The 16,913-nt window shown below is 51.7% G+C and overlaps 6 protein-coding genes across 6 annotated transcripts; 4 read left to right on the top strand and 2 right to left on the bottom strand.

The window, feature by feature from the left end:
- Positions 1–368: 368 nt before the first annotated feature.
- On the bottom strand, positions 369–2,328 carry M431DRAFT_508346 (hypothetical protein). Its single transcript, XM_024919097.1, has 4 exons — positions 1,917–2,328; positions 1,795–1,844; positions 1,666–1,738; positions 369–1,602 (listed from the first exon to the last, which is right to left on the bottom strand). The coding sequence occupies exons 1-4, from the start codon at positions 1,979–1,981 to the stop codon at positions 600–602; spliced, it is 1,191 nt and encodes a 396-aa protein (XP_024774603.1). The 5' UTR covers positions 1,982–2,328; the 3' UTR covers positions 369–599.
- A 1,013-nt stretch (positions 2,329–3,341) lies between these two features.
- M431DRAFT_508345 (hypothetical protein) lies at positions 3,342–6,984 on the top strand. Its single transcript, XM_024919096.1, has 5 exons — positions 3,342–3,466; positions 3,531–3,667; positions 3,724–5,864; positions 5,938–6,025; positions 6,101–6,984. Exons 1-5 carry the CDS (start codon positions 3,447–3,449, stop codon positions 6,664–6,666), a joined length of 2,952 nt encoding a protein of 983 aa, XP_024774602.1. The 5' UTR covers positions 3,342–3,446; the 3' UTR covers positions 6,667–6,984.
- Positions 6,985–7,827: 843 nt separating this feature from the next.
- On the top strand, positions 7,828–8,606 carry M431DRAFT_482100 (hypothetical protein; the record flags this gene model as incomplete). Its single annotated transcript, XM_024916012.1, has 4 exons — positions 7,828–7,916; positions 7,942–8,020; positions 8,041–8,150; positions 8,399–8,606. 4 exons carry the CDS (start codon positions 7,828–7,830, stop codon positions 8,604–8,606), a joined length of 486 nt encoding a protein of 161 aa, XP_024774601.1.
- Positions 8,607–8,724: 118 nt separating this feature from the next.
- On the top strand, positions 8,725–9,112 carry M431DRAFT_433563 (hypothetical protein). Its single transcript, XM_024915122.1, has one exon. The coding sequence runs from the start codon at positions 8,852–8,854 to the stop codon at positions 9,074–9,076; it is 225 nt and encodes a 74-aa protein (XP_024774600.1). The 5' UTR covers positions 8,725–8,851; the 3' UTR covers positions 9,077–9,112.
- M431DRAFT_433631 (hypothetical protein) lies at positions 9,113–10,408 on the bottom strand. Its single transcript, XM_024915123.1, has 2 exons — positions 9,980–10,408; positions 9,113–9,534 (listed from the first exon to the last, which is right to left on the bottom strand). Exons 1-2 carry the CDS (start codon positions 10,263–10,265, stop codon positions 9,149–9,151), a joined length of 672 nt encoding a protein of 223 aa, XP_024774599.1. The 5' UTR covers positions 10,266–10,408; the 3' UTR covers positions 9,113–9,148.
- A 2,175-nt stretch (positions 10,409–12,583) lies between these two features.
- On the top strand, positions 12,584–13,525 carry M431DRAFT_433552 (hypothetical protein). Its single transcript, XM_024915121.1, has one exon. The coding sequence runs from the start codon at positions 12,727–12,729 to the stop codon at positions 13,375–13,377; it is 651 nt and encodes a 216-aa protein (XP_024774598.1). The 5' UTR covers positions 12,584–12,726; the 3' UTR covers positions 13,378–13,525.
- The last annotated feature ends 3,388 nt before the right edge of the window (positions 13,526–16,913 follow it).

Raw genomic sequence — 16,913 nt, 5'->3', positions numbered from 1 at the left:
ACTTCGAACGAAAAATAGGACTGGCTCGACGCCGTTGATGGGATGGATGGATATCAACGTGGGTGGGCTCTGTGCTAAGTAGTTCATCTTGCAGCGCGCTTTTTCATTTTCTCATATGCAATGTTACTTTTGTACTTAGGTTACGTTATGTTTTTTCTGCTCATGAAAACTCTGTACATGTAGCTCCAGTGTAGCTTCAATTGATACGCAGGGTTGTTACTAAGAAGATGGAGTCGTTTCGTCGTAGCAATGTAAGCTTAGTAGTGTGAGAAGTTCAAAAGTTTCTATCTACCTATCCGGTATCTTCGGGGGATGGGGCCCCTAGATATCTGCTTATTAGAAGACTAGACATCACTTAAAGAGCCATGCAGGTGTAAACTTTTGAATAATTTGTTTTTTTCATTTAATATTTCCTATGTATAATCCAACTCCAGCCCAGCCAAATTTCATATCGGTCTATGGCGGTATATATTGCGGGCGGGTCTATATCTCTTTGCCCAGCCAAGCCTTTTTCCACTTCGCTTTAATTATTCACTCATATATTCATAATGCTATAATTTTGATGCCTCCAGTGCGGAAGCTGATTCAGGGGTGGGTAGTCACTGCAGGTTCTCGATGACCAGAGCAGAGGCGCCGCCACCACCGTTGCAAATACCGGCAACGCCAATCTTACCCTTCTTCTCTGCCAGGACGGAGGTCAGGGTAGAGAGGATACGGGCACCAGAAGCACCCAGGGGGTGGCCGATGGCAACTGAACCACCGAAGACGTTGACCTTCTCGGGGCTGAGGTTGAGGAGCTGCATGTTGGCGAGGGCAACGACGGAGAAGGCCTCGTTGATCTCGTAGTAGTCGACATCCTCGGGGGTGAGGCCGGCGTGCTTGATGGCCTTGGGGATGGCGGCAGCAGGAGCAATGGTGAATCGCTCGGGCTCACGCTCGGCGTCGGCCCAGCCCAGAATCTTGGCAATGGGCTTCAGTCCAAGCTCCTTGAGCTTGGCCTCAGAGACCAGAACAACGGCAGCGGCACCGTCGTTCAGGGGAGCCGCGTTGGGGGCGGTGACGGTACCGTCAGGCTTGAAGGCAGGGCGCATAGCCTTGAGCTTGGCCTCGTTGAGGTTCTTGACCTCGTCATCCCGGTCAATGACAACGGGAGGCTTGCCTCGGCCACCGCTGACCTCAACGGGGACGATCTCCTTGAAGAGACCGGCCTCAGTGGCAGCCTGAGCCCTCTTGTAGGTGTTGATGGCATATTCATCCTGAGCCTCACGGCTGAGGTTGTGCTCGTCTGCGCAGAGCTCGGCCTGGAGACCCATGTGCTCATTTTTGAAGGTATCGGTCAGACCGTCCTTGAGGACACCGTCGACGAGGGTCTGGTCGCCGTACTTGGCGCCGGTGCGGAGGTTGGGCAGGTAGTGGGGGGTGTTGGACATGGATTCGGCACCGGCAGCGACGACGACGTTGTTGACACCGAGCATGATGTTTTGGGCACCGAGGATGACGGCCTTCAGAGAAGAGGCGCACACCTTGTTGACGGTGGTGGTGATGACGTTCTTGCTAAGGCCAGCACCGACAGCGGCCTGGCGGGCGGGAGCCTGACCCAAGCTATAAGAGGAACTGTAAGCATCTGTCTGATCGAGCGTGGGGTTCGTGGCATGTTTGTCTTACTTGGCGGAGAGGACATTGCCGAAGAAGACCTCCTCGACATCTTCGGGCTTGACGCCAGATCGCTCAACGGCTCCTGTGATGCTGTTAGGATCAGGTACAAAAGGCCACGGTGCTGGAGAGCAGACTAACCCTTGATAGCAGCGGCACCGAGCTGGGTGGCACTCAGGCTGGACAGAGAACTGGATCGAATTATCAGCATCAGGCTGAACCGCGTTCAAGAAAGGGGGTTAGATGGCACAGGAATCTCTTACCCCAAGAAAGAACCAACGGGGGTTCTGGCGGCTGAGACGATGTAAACGGGGGGAAGGCCAGACATTTTGGAGGAGTTTGGAGGAATTGAAGTAAAAGAATGGGTTGAATTGAGTTGAACTGGCTTTGGGATGGATTGGGAAGAAGAAAAGAGTTGACAATGGGGGAGAGGCGTGAGACCAAAGGGGTATATATACTAGTGCAATCCAGCCCAACAGATTGCAAGGCAGAGAAGGCCAAGTGATGGAGTGACAGGCCGTGCTTGGACGAGGGTGAGAAATTTATGGATCGCAGGATCGAGGCTGGACGGGATGGAGATGAGATGAAATGACGAAGACGAAGACGACAAGGGCCTGTTGGATTGGATCTTGCAATGGACACAGATAGACACAGATAGATGGTGCAACCAGCTGCTGTACTTAGTATCTTGGTATCCTGTCCTATCCTAATGCCGAGTGACGGCGGAGGGGCACATTTTTTTCTTAGTGGCCGTTGTTCGGCTCTTTGGAAGAGGGACGGGACCCCTCCATGCACCAGGGACATGTACATGTACCCAGTACATGGTTCGATGGCACCCAATTCTACACGCATCCAAGCAGCATTGGCTGGATACTAGCTGGAATTGCACCTCACCGCTCCACTGGAATTGCCATGTTGGGCAGTGAGTACCAAAGCTGTCTGGTCCACTGGTACCTTATTCTAGCAAACGCCCAGGCACCTGAATTGGAGATTCGGAGGGGGGCATGTATGCAGTACCTATGTTGGTATTCACAACTACTTTGGCCGTCAACGCTCTTCAACCCCTTTGATATTGAGCAATATTAATGCGAGTTCAAACCAACACACCGGCCCCTTGCTGATTGCTGATAAATCCCATCTTTGATAGGTATCAGTTTTACCCCATTGAGAACGAAATCGCAGAAATCTGGATCTCGACAAATTCCACTTGGGCTGAGCGATTACGCTAGGAAGATGCGAGCCAGGGCCTCCCGTATCCGTATCCGTAAAGCTGTCAGAAACATCTCTGCCGTGCAGAGTGTCATTTAACAAAGGACGTGCGGACAATTATTCAATCCTTCCGATCCAATAATACGTTCAGTAATCAAGATAACGCTCATATCACAGCCGTCAACCAGGCACGCAAGATGTAGATTGCACCCTGGGTTGAATAAATCTGAATCGGTTTGAAATGCGCGAGTACACAGGTACGCAGCAATACGAAGTATGGAGTACTCCGTACCTCGTCTAAAATTGAATGTTCATCGAACTTGATGACTAAGATTTGAATGGAGCAACACTATTGATATCGATAAGATAAGATGCGATAATGCTTCAGCCTTGCATATCGCCACGTGATATGCTCCCGCCAGCTTTGCCTGCAGAAAAAAAGTTGCTAGAGACCCGTTTTGGTACAAGGCAGGCAGGCGGTCGGTACAGCAGGTACACGCGACTTGCGACGATACCCGTGTCTTGAGCATCTTGACTTCGTCGCCCGCCATTGACCTTGGCTTTTGGACTAGACCGACGACAAAATGGATGACCTCTACGATGAGTAAGATTTAATTTCTTTTCGAAAACAAGATTTGCTCTGAATGCGCTGCTGACAAGCTCCCAAGGTTCGGAAACTTCATTGGGGAGGAGGTTGAGTCTGAGGAAGCGTCCGAGGCTGGAGAAGAGGCGGGCGACTATACATACGACGATGAGCACGAGGGGGCGCCCAGTGTCACTGGACAAGAGCTGATGGAGCTCGATGGTAGGCCGATCTACGTCTTAACGTGCAAAGCAGATGGCTGATTGCGCCCCGAGCAGATGGACCTTCGAATGCCGTCATTCTCCATGAGGACAAGCAATACTACCCCACCGCTGAGCAGGTGTACGGCGCCGACGTCGAGACGCGAGTAGAAGAGGAAGATGCGCAGCCTCTAACGGAGCCCATCATTGCGCCGGTCGAGCAGAAGAAGTTCAACATCGAGGAGGTCGACCTGCCTCCCGTCTACTTCGATCGCGAGTTCATGGCCGATTTGATGAACTTCCCCGAGCAAACAAGGAACATTGCGCTGGCCGGCCACCTGCACCATGGAAAGACGGCGTTCATGGACATGCTTGTCCTAGAGACTCATGACATCACCGACAGGCTTGAGCGGAGAGTCGGCAAGAAGCGTGATGAGGCCCTACGATACACCGACGTCCACATGTTGGAGCGAGAGCGGGGAATCTCCATCAAGGCTGCGCCCATGAGTCTTGTTCTCCAAAGTACCAAGGGAAAGTCGCACCTCTTCAACATTATTGATACCCCTGGCCACGTCAATTTTGTTGATGAGGTGGCAGCGGCCTCTAGACTAGTGGACGGCGTGTGTCTGGTCGTGGATGTGGTTGAGGGTGTCCAGGTCAATACTGAGCAGATCATCAAGCACGCTGTTCTAGAAGATATTCCCCTGACTCTCATCATCAACAAGGTAGATCGATTGATCCTGGAGCTGAAGCTACCTCCCAAGGACGCCTACTTCAAGCTCAAGCATGTTGTAGAAGAGGTCAACACAGTCATTGCCAACACCATCCCGACCAAAGCAGCCTCACGGCGACTAAGTCCTGAGAAGGGCAACGTTCTATTCGCCTGCACAGACATGGGATGGTGCTTCACGCTGCCCTCCTTTGCCAAGATGTACACAGACACCTTTGGCGACATCAACGCAGAAGAGTTTGCCAAGCGACTATGGGGAGATGTTTACTATAACCCAAAGAAGCGAAACTTCACCCGCAAACCGGCAGAAGACAGATCTGCTAGATCCTTTGTCCACTTCGTTCTCGAACCCATCTACAAAATCTTCACCCACTCCATCAGCGATAGCCCCGAGCAGCTGAAACTAGTCTTGGCTTCCCTTGGCATTGAGCTGAAGCCGTCACAATACAAGGCAGATGCAAATGTCATCCTCAAGCTGGTATGCGAGCAGTTCTTCGGTCCTTCATCGGGCTTCGTCGACATGGTTGTAAAGCACATCCCCTCGCCCACAGAGGGCGCACAACGGTTACTGGAGCGATACTACACCGGTCCTCTGGATGCAAAGGTTGCGGAGTCAATGAAGACGTGCAACCAAGACGGCCCCTTGGTAGTCCACGTCACAAAGCTCTTCAACACCTCCGACGCAAAGGGCTTCTACTCGTTTGGTCGTGTTCTGAGTGGTACAGCCCAACCTGGTGCTGCGGTGAGAGTTCTCGGCGAAGGCTATTCCCTCGACGATGAAGAAGATATGACAATGGCCTCCATTGCCGAAGTTTTCATTGCAGAGACAAGATACAACATTCCCACGGACGGTGTCCCGGCAGGCAACTTGGTACTGCTGGGCGGCGTAGACAACTCAATTGTAAAATCTGCGACAATCGTCCCTCCTAAACTGGAGGATGATGAAGATGCCTTCATCTTTAGGCCTGTCACTCACTTTACTGAATCTGTTCTCAAAGTGGCCGTCGAGCCCATCAACCCTTCTGAGCTCCCCAAGATGCTTGACGGACTACGCAAAGTCCAAAAGTCATACCCCCTCATCAACACAAAAGTCGAAGAATCTGGCGAGCACATCATCCTGGGAACCGGAGAGCTCTACATGGACTGCGTTCTGCACGACCTGCGGCGATTATATGCCGACATGGATATCAAGGTATCAGATCCGGTAACAAGATTCTGTGAGACTGTGGTGGAGACTTCGGCGACAAAATGCTACGCCATCACGCCGAACAAGAAGAACAAAATCACCATGGTGGCGGAGCAGCTAGAGAAGGGCATATCTACGGATATCGAGACGGGTGCTGTCAGGATACGGGATCCAGTTCGAAAAACGGCCAAGTTCTTTGAAGAAAACCACGGCTGGGACAAGCTGGCGGCCAGAAGTATCTGGGCATTTGGCCCTGACGAGATGGGGCCAAATATCCTCCAGGACGACACCCTGCCTACTGAGGTAAGTTTTAAATGAAAGGCTGGGATTCTGTTTGAACAAGCTCGCTAACGATTGTTTCTCTTCTTTACATCAGGTCGACAAGAAGCTGCTGAATACCGTGAAAGAGTCCATCAGACAGGGTTTCAGCTGGGCCACTCGTGAAGGTCCCCTCTGTGAAGAGCGTATGTCCCAACTGTTTTCCCAATTCTCAAACGCCATATTTGTGTAGGCGACCACTCGCTAACAGCTGTTGACAGCCATCCGTAACACCAAATTCAAGGTCACAGACGTAGTCTTGGCCAACGAGGCCATTTTCCGTGGTGGTGGTCAAATCATTCCCACTTCTCGGAGAGCATGCTACTCATCCTTCCTCATGGCTTCTCCTCGTCTAATGGAGCCCGTCTACTCCGTGTCAGTCACCGGGCCGGAAGACTCTTACATGGAGGTCTACAATGTGCTCGCAAGACGCAGAGGCCACGTCCTATCCGACGGCCCCGTCGCTGGCACACCCCTCTATCGCGTAAATGGCCTCCTCCCCGTCATCGACAGCTTTGGCTTTGAGACGGATCTGCGTATCAAAACACAGGGTGGCTCCATGGTCAGCCTGGTGTTTGACAGCTGGAGCATCGTGCCCGGCGATCCGCTTGACAGAGACCAAGTCACAAGACCCCTTCAACCTGCTTCTGCGCAGGCCACGGCCAGAGACTTTGTGCTCAAGACGAGGAGGCGCAAGGGCCTCAGCGAGGATGTCAGCGTCAAGACGTTCTTGGAGCCAGAATTCTACCAGAGCCTGATGGAGAGCGGGATGCTCGGGGATGCGTAGAGTCTTCAACGATGATGAGAATCTACGCCGTATCACGAAATGTGACTTGGTTCACGCTGTGCTATTTATGCTGCCATATCCGCTATATAATTTAAGGAAGGGTAAAAAGTGTACTGAAGGGGATATTAAACCGACTGGAAGCAAAAAGTGGGAGAAAGAGGATGAAGAAAGGAGGAGATGGGAAACGCAAGAGCCGTCAACGAGTAGCAAGTTGAATACGTTGGTATATATGACGGCCAAGGCGCAGATGTTAGATTTTGATTTTTTTTCACATCTACCTTAATGAAGATAAAGATTATTAGATGATTATCGTGATAATGTTTTATTTGTCTGGCTAGCTGCTCGTGATTGGTGGAAGAATGGCGATGCCTCTGTTGCGCCTTTGCAGCGCTATATGGAAACGGGGGCCCATGCCCTGCTTCTGCGTTGGCTTTAGTTTCCTGTATACAATTTACAGTCGTAATCCTGCTAGCAAGGCAAGGTAGCCCAGACCAGATAGATGCTACCTAGCAAGCAGCACACAAATCGAGCCCTGCTCCTCGTCATTTTCCCTGATCCGGCAGCGTCGCAATACCGGTACAATGCCGGTGATCCCATCATGAAAAAGCCCAAGGGGGGAGAAAGGATCTATCACAATTCCAATTGATTGATCCGGTATAATCCTATCTGAGAATTGAGCCCCCAGTTCGGCAGAAGCAGAAGCACAAGGGCGCTCTCCACATTGCGCAAAAAAAGGGAAAAGGATGGATTGGGGGCATCCCAAGAGAAAAAAAGGGCAGGATTGCGAGTCAGCGATAACACGTACCCCATGAGCCATCCAGCCTAGCATGAATTAAAAAGACCGAAATGTTTCGTTCAGACTTTTCTATTAGAGGACAGTTTACACTACTGCCGAATAGATACTCGTACATACATACGTACACCCCTGCAAATGTCAGTTTTCCCATTCTACTGTACGAATATGCAGATGCAAATGCAGATGCAGCAGCTCAAGCAACAACCAACAGCAATTCGCACCTTAGTACTGTAGTATTACGCCCCCCATTTCATGCAGGAGTTCGTGCAAAAAAGAAAAAGAAAAAAAAGTTATTTTTCTCACTTCTCGGGTTTCTGCCGCAATGCCCCCTGCTGCATATGACTTGACCTGTCAATTCTTGAATCATGTCACGGACCAACCAATGTCAGTCAGTCAGTCTGGCTCTCTCTCTCTCTCTCTCTCTCCGGAGTTCACCGCCTATGCAACTCGCACTGTAAACGTTCTTGTACTCAACTCAGCTCACTCAGTCCTGTCAACCTGTCGAAAATGGCGTACTGCTTATGGCATCTTACTGTAAGGTTAGGTAGTCCCAGCATGGTATGTATGTACCGTGCTAGCATTACTGCCGGCATGATGACATTGGATCGAGCCGTAATAGGCTGTCAGGTCGGCATTTAGCGGTTCCAGATTGTTGCAGGGAAGCTCGTGCAGAGTTACAGGCGTTGATGTAAGCCAGCCAAGTTGAGCGATGGATGGCTTTCTAGATTCAACTTCGGCGACTTCCACAGATCTGAGGCACCCCTGTTTGCCCATCAACGAAGCTTCATTCCCTAGGTTGCAATGGGCTATGATGATACATGGATGCATTGGGTTGGCAGTCACGGGATACGGTCCGTTTGCTTTGGGCCGATGACGGAGAATTCTTCATTCGTATATTCATTTGCAACACTTGTTCTAGGCAACCATATTCCATAGCCAAAAGGCAGCTTGCGATCGGCCTCCATGGAACCAAGGACAGCCCTTTAGGCAATTCCAGCCCATGCAGTCTGAACGTCATAACACCTTGACAAAAAGGCATCATTCTCAAAAAGTCAGGGCACGCGACGTCCAAGCGGCCGACCAACCTCCCACCGGCCCCACGGGCAAAGAAGAAAACACGAACAAGACAAATCATGAATCATAGAGTCCGGTTATTGGGAAACACTCAAAAAATTGTCCGATCCAGTTCGCCGCGGGTGTTGGCGTTCGCCTTTATCGGTTACCATTGAGACCGCCATCGGTTATCAGCGAATATCATGCAGCTAACTTGGCCAACTCGAATTGTTTTAAGAGTATCAGTGCGGTAGTAGTTGCCACCGGCAATAGTAGTTGCTTCTTCCAGCAGTAGTTGCTAGTAGCTACTACTTCTTGCGGCTGATTCTTACAGCCATGCTGCGAGCAAAGACTCTCACTGTGGTCAGAGCTTTCTCATCTAGCCTCTCAGATGCTGACAGACTTGGGTCCAAGGATAATCTGGTATGGATACCCCCGGTGGCACCCCCGAAAGCCATGCTTATATGCTGTGCATGGGTGCAATATCACGAAACGTTGAATAGGCCATTTGAGGCCCAAGAGCACTGGATAGAGGTGGTGGTACAAAATACCGTGCACTAACATGCACGCTTTGAGCCAAGCGTGCCACAACACCTTGAACGCCGGGTTTTTGTTCTCTCGAGATTGAGCAACTCAATTCTCCAAGCAAGACTCCAGCATCTTGTCCAAGACACTCCTCAGCGAGTCATTCTCCAGAGCTGCCGCGACACGCTCCTTGTCGCTAAGCTGTTTGTTCACTTGATCATCTTGGCTGTGGCTGTTTTCCTTGCAGATGACTTCCACGCGGTAATTCGGAGGCAACACTTGCTCCAGCCGGACCCTTACGCCAAGCCCAAGCACAGTAGCGAGAGAGCAGTGGGTGACGGTGGGAGTAAGCTCGACCGTGACTTGGACAATGGTGTTCGGACTTGGCACTCCGAGGGCCGGAGAGGGAGTAATGTGAATGTCAGGGAGGTTGACGACGGACAGTTGACCCAACGATACGGGGTGTTCGGGATCCGTTATGCTAGAAATAAGGTCTGGGAAATGGATGTTAGCACTGTCAAATCCTGCCAGCAGCATACGGAGTCAAAGCAAGTGTAATGTGAAGAGAAAGATTCAAGGGCATCCCGAGATGTAAGTTTTGGGTAAGAGCTCGCTATTCCCGTTTGCGCAGGGGACGTTTCTTCTCCTCCATTTTCCTTGTTGGTCATGGGCATCAACCCAAATAAGCCAAAAATAAGCAGCTAGAGCCACGCAAATCCCCCAGAATTGACAGCGGGTGGCATGATTTTGACAAAATGGGTTTGGCATGTCAGGGGAGGCTACGTCGGTCCTCAGTTTGAAACGCCGACTGGGCACCCCGAGGGGAAAAAGACGTAGACGCACGGATCAAAAAGACATATCAACTAGGAAGCAAGAGGGTGGACGGAGGGCCGAGTAGGCGAAAGTTGTGTTGAAACATTTGGGGGTCGTAAGTCTTACCGTAGATCTCTTGCTCGTCGATGGGCTCGGCCGATAAATCGACCTCAGCAGCAGCTCCTGAGCCGGCACCGAAGCGGGACCAGGCCACTGCCGCCGCTGTGTCATCCTGATACCGGATGTCGTCGTCTTGCAAGAAGGGCCGAGACATGTACGACGGCTTCGCAAAAATCAGGTCCGAGTATCTACAGTCGGGCCCATTGCGCGGAGCCGACCGTTTCTGCCGAGTTGGGAGCTGAGAAGCGCTCAGAATCGTCGGGTTGGCGTTATCCAGGGCCGCAGCAGCCATCTTGCCTTTGGTCTGTGTATGGGCGGCTTCAAATGTCAGAGAGCGGAGGATGCGGTGCGCAGGGTGCGGAGAGGCTCTCTCTGTCTGCAAATGCTGGACAACGGACAAGCCAGAAGCTAGACTGGTGAGGAAATAATTCGGGGTCCTGACGCGGGGCGATCGGCCGACGGTTCAGGGCGACAATGCAGGGTATTCGCACGAGACGAGGGGGTGTGTTCGTGGAGGCAAGTTGGGACGGCAATGGAGATTGTCGAGAGTCCAAGCTTCCCGGAGTTTGACCATTAGTAATGAGGGGGGGCTTTTTTGGCGGGCGGTCAGAAACGCTCCTCCGTGCCGGCGCAAAACCGGGGCAGAGTCTTGCTGGTGATGAATGGAGCAAGCGGGGGGAGAACAAGAGCAATGGCAGGTGTCAAAAAGCCGCGGTGACAAAGATCGGAGTGGCTGGAATACTTCAAGTTCGTATCTACTACGGACAACAGAACAGGTACAGGTATCCTAGATGCGGCGTTTGGGGTTGAGGGCTTTGCAACTCGCTTCGTCACGTTGTTCTAGCGAGATGTGACTGCTCGATATGGAATATGTACAGGGTACAGGGGTTGGGTGGCAGTTTGCGGGCTAAGCTGGCTGCACGTAGTAGTCACTCGTACTTGTCTTTTGTTCGGAGTTTAGAGTTGAAGAGCATCTGGATACTGCCGATGCCGTGCTCAGAACAGAACACATAACAACCTCCCTCTCTATCTGCTGGATTGGATGATACAGCTAAGGTAGACTAAGATATTGATGCAGTAAAGGAGCTGCCTTGTACGCACTTGTGGACTTTGCTGTATTATATCCAAGAACCCCGGAATTCCTGGACTTAATGCAGACCAAAGTTGGAATCCCGTAACTGTGAGAGGAACCATGGCCATGGTCTGCACCGACATCCGTAGTTCCGGCAAGGGGAGGCTCCAACACACGTTCCAACTCGGTACTAGGGCTTCCTTGTGAGCAGCCGCAAGAGGCAATCGCGGGCTATCTCGCATCGCCAGTCGAGGCACTGGAGCCCGCAAATCCTCTTGAATCCTTCCTTTGTGCGCCGCATGCTCCTAAAATCATGCTACTGCTATGCCAGTCCAGGCATAGAGTGATGGTTGCTGTTGTCTGTCCTGTCCGCACAAGCGCGCTTGACGCTGATCTACTGCAGGGGATCTTTGTCGCGGACAATGGTATCATTGCGCATTAAGCTGCTGGGCCAAATACAAAGTACATGTACGTGTACCCGTTCAAACAAGGTACCTCCCTGTACTGCAGTGGTTCGTCATGATGGCAAAAAGAAGAAAGCATGAGCCTCGTCGTATCGTCTCGTATCTCGCAGAAACGGATGGAGGTATTGTACGAGTAGTCGTACAGGTAGGTAGGGAATGTGCCCTGTGCGATAAAACGGCCGAAGTTTGAGCACGAGGCTGCCACGCTGGCGCCATACTTCGTCATTGATGTCCATCTCATCCCATCCCAGGCCCGTCTGCTGTCTTTGCTCACCGAGCCTGTTTTCTCATCTTTGCCTTGTTCTCTCCATCCTTGCCTTGCAACAAAGAGGGAGAAGCGTTGCGTGCCGTGCTGTTTCTACACCCCCCCCCCCCTTCCAGTCCCCCATCACCGCTTTTGTCCATGGCGCAAAGCCAAGGTGTCTGGAAAGCAACGGTATTTTGGAATAGAGGACCGCCAAGTTTGGAATGCTTCCACAGCCTAGCACCTACTAGGAGGTAGCTGGGAGTTTAGCATCGACGCCGCATGTTTGAGCAAATGGTGCTTCGTTACCGCCAAATGTACTCGCTACCACACCGCATCGCCACAAGACAAGCGCGAGATGAGCCTTCATGCTGTGGCGACCCAGTACCTGTACTCGAAGGCTTAGTGGTGGCCTTTTGGCTGAGCAAGCAGAACTTTGTGCCCGTGATGACGCGATCGCTTTAGTAGCTAAAACTTAATACTAAAAAGTACGGCCGAAAAAGGGCGGACTTTCGCGTCTGGACTGCTCTGAGCCAGCATAAAGGACAATCTAGCAAGATTGCCATCTTCTCCATGCGAGATTGACATAAGGAAAAGTCGGGCCATTGCTGAGAAAGCTGAAGCTGCATTCGCCGAATCATTTAGGCGAGTCAGAGGAGGTGATGCGCCAAGTTGCAACTGTTGCATTCAGTTGCTTTGCGAGGGGAGGGGTCTTGACTCATCCATTGCCACATCTGGCGCTGAGCCTCGGCACGGCGGAGTTGCTGGAAAATCTTTCTAGAAGCCCTGCCCGCGCTAGAAGCGTGCTCACTCGCCCTTTTGTCCAACGACATTCCTCCAGCCCTAGTCCAGCGTATCTTGTCCCGGGAGGATTAAGTTGTAGGTCCATAGCAGCGAATATTGGCTTGTGTAACACGGTAAAGCCTAAAAGCGAGCGGCACGGCGCCCGGGCCATGCTCGTTTTCCCCAAACCATGATTTGTACGGAGTACTGTAGTATGGATTGTGAAGTGTGGATAGTTACATTGCAGTCCTCAGGGATGGGCAGCGCGATGCCGTGCAGCAACTGCTTTGAACCTACGAGTACCACCCTTTACTCCAAGTGCCGAGTCTTCGCAACGTCCAGGCCAGACATAGACAATGCCATGTATGTACTAGCAGTAGTGATCTGCACAAGTATGCCTGCCGTACTCGTAATTGGTAGGTGGTGGGAGGGTGATGTGCAGCTTCATTGGAGCACTAGTCGTGGCCGGGCGGACGCGGCCTCGAGCGACTTGGGGGACAGAGTTGCGCCCATTCGAGAAGCAGGCCAGCTCTTCAAGGAACATCGAGGCAGCGGGTCGTCCATCTTGGAAATTTCCCGCGTGCTCTGGAGAGTTCCCCTTCATCTCTGCCGCCCTTCCGCGCCTCAAACCATGGCTCCATTGTCTTCTGCCTATCAAATCGGAACGGCGGGACACACCCTTCCCATGCAATATGACCAACAAGCGGACGCTGGTGGTAGCATCAGTAAAAGGCACTGTCTCATTATACGGACCAAAGGACCGAATATCGTGCGCACGTATCTCTCCGTACCCATATTAACGGGTCCAAGTCCTGCAAACAGTGGCACGCTAGGTTCCTAATTGGGCAGAAAATGCAGAGATTGGCATCGAAGAAGCCTGAGCCTCGTCATTGGTGGTATCAGGTAGCCAATTTTCGTGCTCCCATGAAAGCAGCTTCATTTCCGGCACGCCAATTGGAGCGGCTTCCAGCACCATCTGTTGGTTGACGTTGCTTCTGAAATCAATCCCCGTGGTTGTTCTCAGTGCCGTAAAGTAACCGTAACAATATGCACATGTAATGAGTGCGGCTGCCTGCTTGTTTCTACCTGCGTGTGGGAGTCGTTCCAAATGGAGGCGTTTGCTGAACCATAGATCGTTTATTCCCCCTGTAATAATACAGGCACTGACAGAGAACTGTTCATCTTGGAAAGAACCTTGAATGCATGTGGTCTAAGTTGATTATACGCGGATAATGCTCGGAGGAATAAGGCCGTAAGGTAATACGCTCCTTCGTATATCTGCGACGCGTGGCGAGGGTCAGCCCTCTGCAGCCTTCCCCACTCCATATCGTCGATGTGTTGAACGCTTCCTGGTAGCAATTCGGAGGGTAGCACGGAGTAATACTCGTACAGGTAGTATGGGTACTACTCTATATCGGCGCTTAGATTAAGAAGCGCTCAAGAGATAACATGAACAGTTAGTGTAATACCTAATCTGCTTGCTTGAGCAGCAAAATATCCCGTAGGTACCACGTTGTGTTCGCCGCAAGATGCCTCGGCTTGGGTGGTTAAGCGAGCTGAATGAAGGGGGGAAAAGAGGAGGAAACGAATCTCGTCAGCGTGCCGCTCAGCCCCAAGAGGCTGTTGCAACTTGTGTGTCACGTATCGTCGTTAGCAAAGTACTCGTCCATGTAAGTTGCCGGAAGTTTCCGCCGGTCCAGCTTGGCAGAGGAAATCCTCCAGCCCCGTCGGCCACTGCCGAAGGAAAAGACGATGAATGGCTATCTTTAGACAATCAATCAACAAACATTTGGGGGCGATGTGCTACTGTACTCGTACTGGAGAACACCAACTCCACGGCAGTGCAGCGTAGCACAGTACTACTGCAGTATCCCTAACCTCCATTTCAATTGTCTCGCGCTTTTGCTGATGCGGCAGACAGGGCTAGCCCTGTGTTGGGAGAAGCAGCAACGCTGATTGTTGGATCCTATCCTGGCTCCTGACTTGACAGGCGGATGGCACGACTGCAAGTATAAACCCTGTCTGCTTCGTAGGGAGGCAGCACTTTTGCTGTAGCACCACCACTGCTAGCACTAGGTTAGCATCAACACAGCTCGCGCGTGTTCAATTGCTTCCCTCCTGTTGTAAGATTGCCCAGACAACGAGCCAAAGCTATGCGGGGGCGATAGTTGGGGGGGCGCTCTTCCGCCTAGGGTGGCAGAGGTGGCAACTCGACACCGCCAAAGCCAAACCCACGATGCCGGTGCGCGCGCAACGGCCGCAGGTTGAGTGGCTTGAAAGTCGGCAGATGCAACTGACGCACTCGCATGGCTGGGCTCGACTTGTATCTGAGCACACCAAGAGCAAGGGAGCTTCTGCAGATCCAAGCGCGGCGGGGAATCACTCGGTTGCCTGGCTAGTCGTCTAAACTCGTACAGTCGTAGCCGTAGAAGCAGAAGCAACAAGGCCTGTGCTGCGTATCCGCACGTCAAGAGGGGCGGAGGGGCTGGATGAAGACAAGCAACGTCAGTGCATCGAATGGCAGAGCATCAAAAGGCTTGTCGAGGCAGGGAACCTTGGGTATTCCCTGCTAGAGGGGACGTGCAACCAATCACTCGGCCCTGTCGTCATGCAGACAGGCACCTCATGCATAAACCTGATAGAGAAAGAAGAGGGCCTGGAAAGGAAGCTGATGCCACACTGAACCAGGTTCTAAGGATCAAATCGAGTCCCTGTCCTGCTAGCAAGCCCTGCTGGTCATCAAATCCAACATTTACATATGATATATCTGAGCAGCAGATTGCGAGTTACAATGACTTGACGACTATACTAAAATGCAAGTACGGCATCTACTATGGAGCTCGAGTATCCCCTTACCAGCCCTACCAGTTTCGACGGATTGGAAGCCACAACCCTTGCTGCATATGCACATGCCTTTCCAATATAGTAGAAGAGGCTAATCTGATAGGCCTATTATCCGGGTCATCATCATCCTACACGTACGAGTACGTGTGCCTATGAACGCAGACGAGGAACGCACGCTCCCTGTCCGTCATTATAGATTATATTGCTCTCCTTTTCTTTTGCATCGAGCTCTTGTGAGATGTGATAACTGTGGACTCTTTACTATACTCGTATGTGACCTCTCTTCTGCTCGTACAAAGAAACGTGTGTAGCATTTGGTTACCATGTACTACACCTGGACACTTTCAGTATCCCCTACTGGGTGGTAGGCTCTCAAACAGGCTTTTAGCATGAGTTGCCTTGATATTCATAGGCCAGGGCAAGGAAGCTACACGTCCAACCTCGCAGAAATATCAGACCCTGTGATTCCAGGAGCACAACCAGAGCCTCTGGAAAGATGAGATGAAGTGAAGATAGAATTTCTCGTGCATGGCGCTTGTCATAGCTCGAATAGCCACTTGCCCCAAGCGCTCGCGCTACCTGTACTTACATGCACTTGAAGAACCACAAACCACGAGGAAACGAACCACTGTCACCGTCGAGTGGCATGCAAGTGTGCGCCTTTGACATGTGCCTCAGCAGCCTCGCGCAGTTGTGGGGAACGACTCCGTACTCCGTACAATGCGAGGCCGATGCTTATTACCTAGCAGTTGATTCGCGCTATCCCGTCCGGAGTCTGCGGGATGAGAGGCTCCTTTGGCTCCATCCTACGAGCACAGCATGGTTCAAGTCTCATCTTAGAATAAGTAACGGTCATGTCGACTGTCACCACTCCACCCCTAATATCAGTGATCGCCCTTGGCGTACAGCATGCTTCGTACCTCTGCGAATTACAGCGCGCCGTGGTCCATTTCGCATTGTGGAATACGAGCGTGAGATGCTTATGTCGCCGGACTCTGGCTGCGAACTCCGTGCTCCTGGGATATAAGATCTGGAGTCCGGAAGCACAAAGGATCAGTATTGTACGATCGCCCTTGGCGCCCGCTCGCTCTATCTGTATGCCCGAATGCCTTGCGCAGCATCGCTGTTCGGCATCAAACGATAGATGGCCCAATTGCAGATAGTACCTCTCACTTTGTATTTAGTAGATGTCTGGTACCTGCATCTGGTACCTATTAGTACATATTGAAGCCACTTGAACAATAGGGATGTCTGGGGCACTTCACTTCCCACAACTGACAGTCCCACACTACATGAATAATGCGGACACTTGATTACGTTTTGTCACTGCTTATGAGAGCTAGCCACACACAAGACCCATGGAATCGAGCTCGACGGGCCAATGCTTAATCCGCGCCAAGATCCATATAGGTGGCCATCATCATGTCATGTCTCATGGTCCTGATGATTGATCAACCAGTCAATTTGCTTGCCTGGTACCTGACCCCTAGGTTGCGCAACGCGGACTCCTTGAAGCTTCTCTCTCCGCGGCCA

This window comes from Trichoderma harzianum (genome assembly GCF_003025095.1).
Source record: "Trichoderma harzianum CBS 226.95 unplaced genomic scaffold M431scaffold_6, whole genome shotgun sequence".
Lineage (NCBI taxonomy): Eukaryota > Fungi > Ascomycota > Sordariomycetes > Hypocreales > Hypocreaceae > Trichoderma > Trichoderma harzianum.
This window is presented reverse-complemented; position numbering and strand designations above follow the sequence as displayed.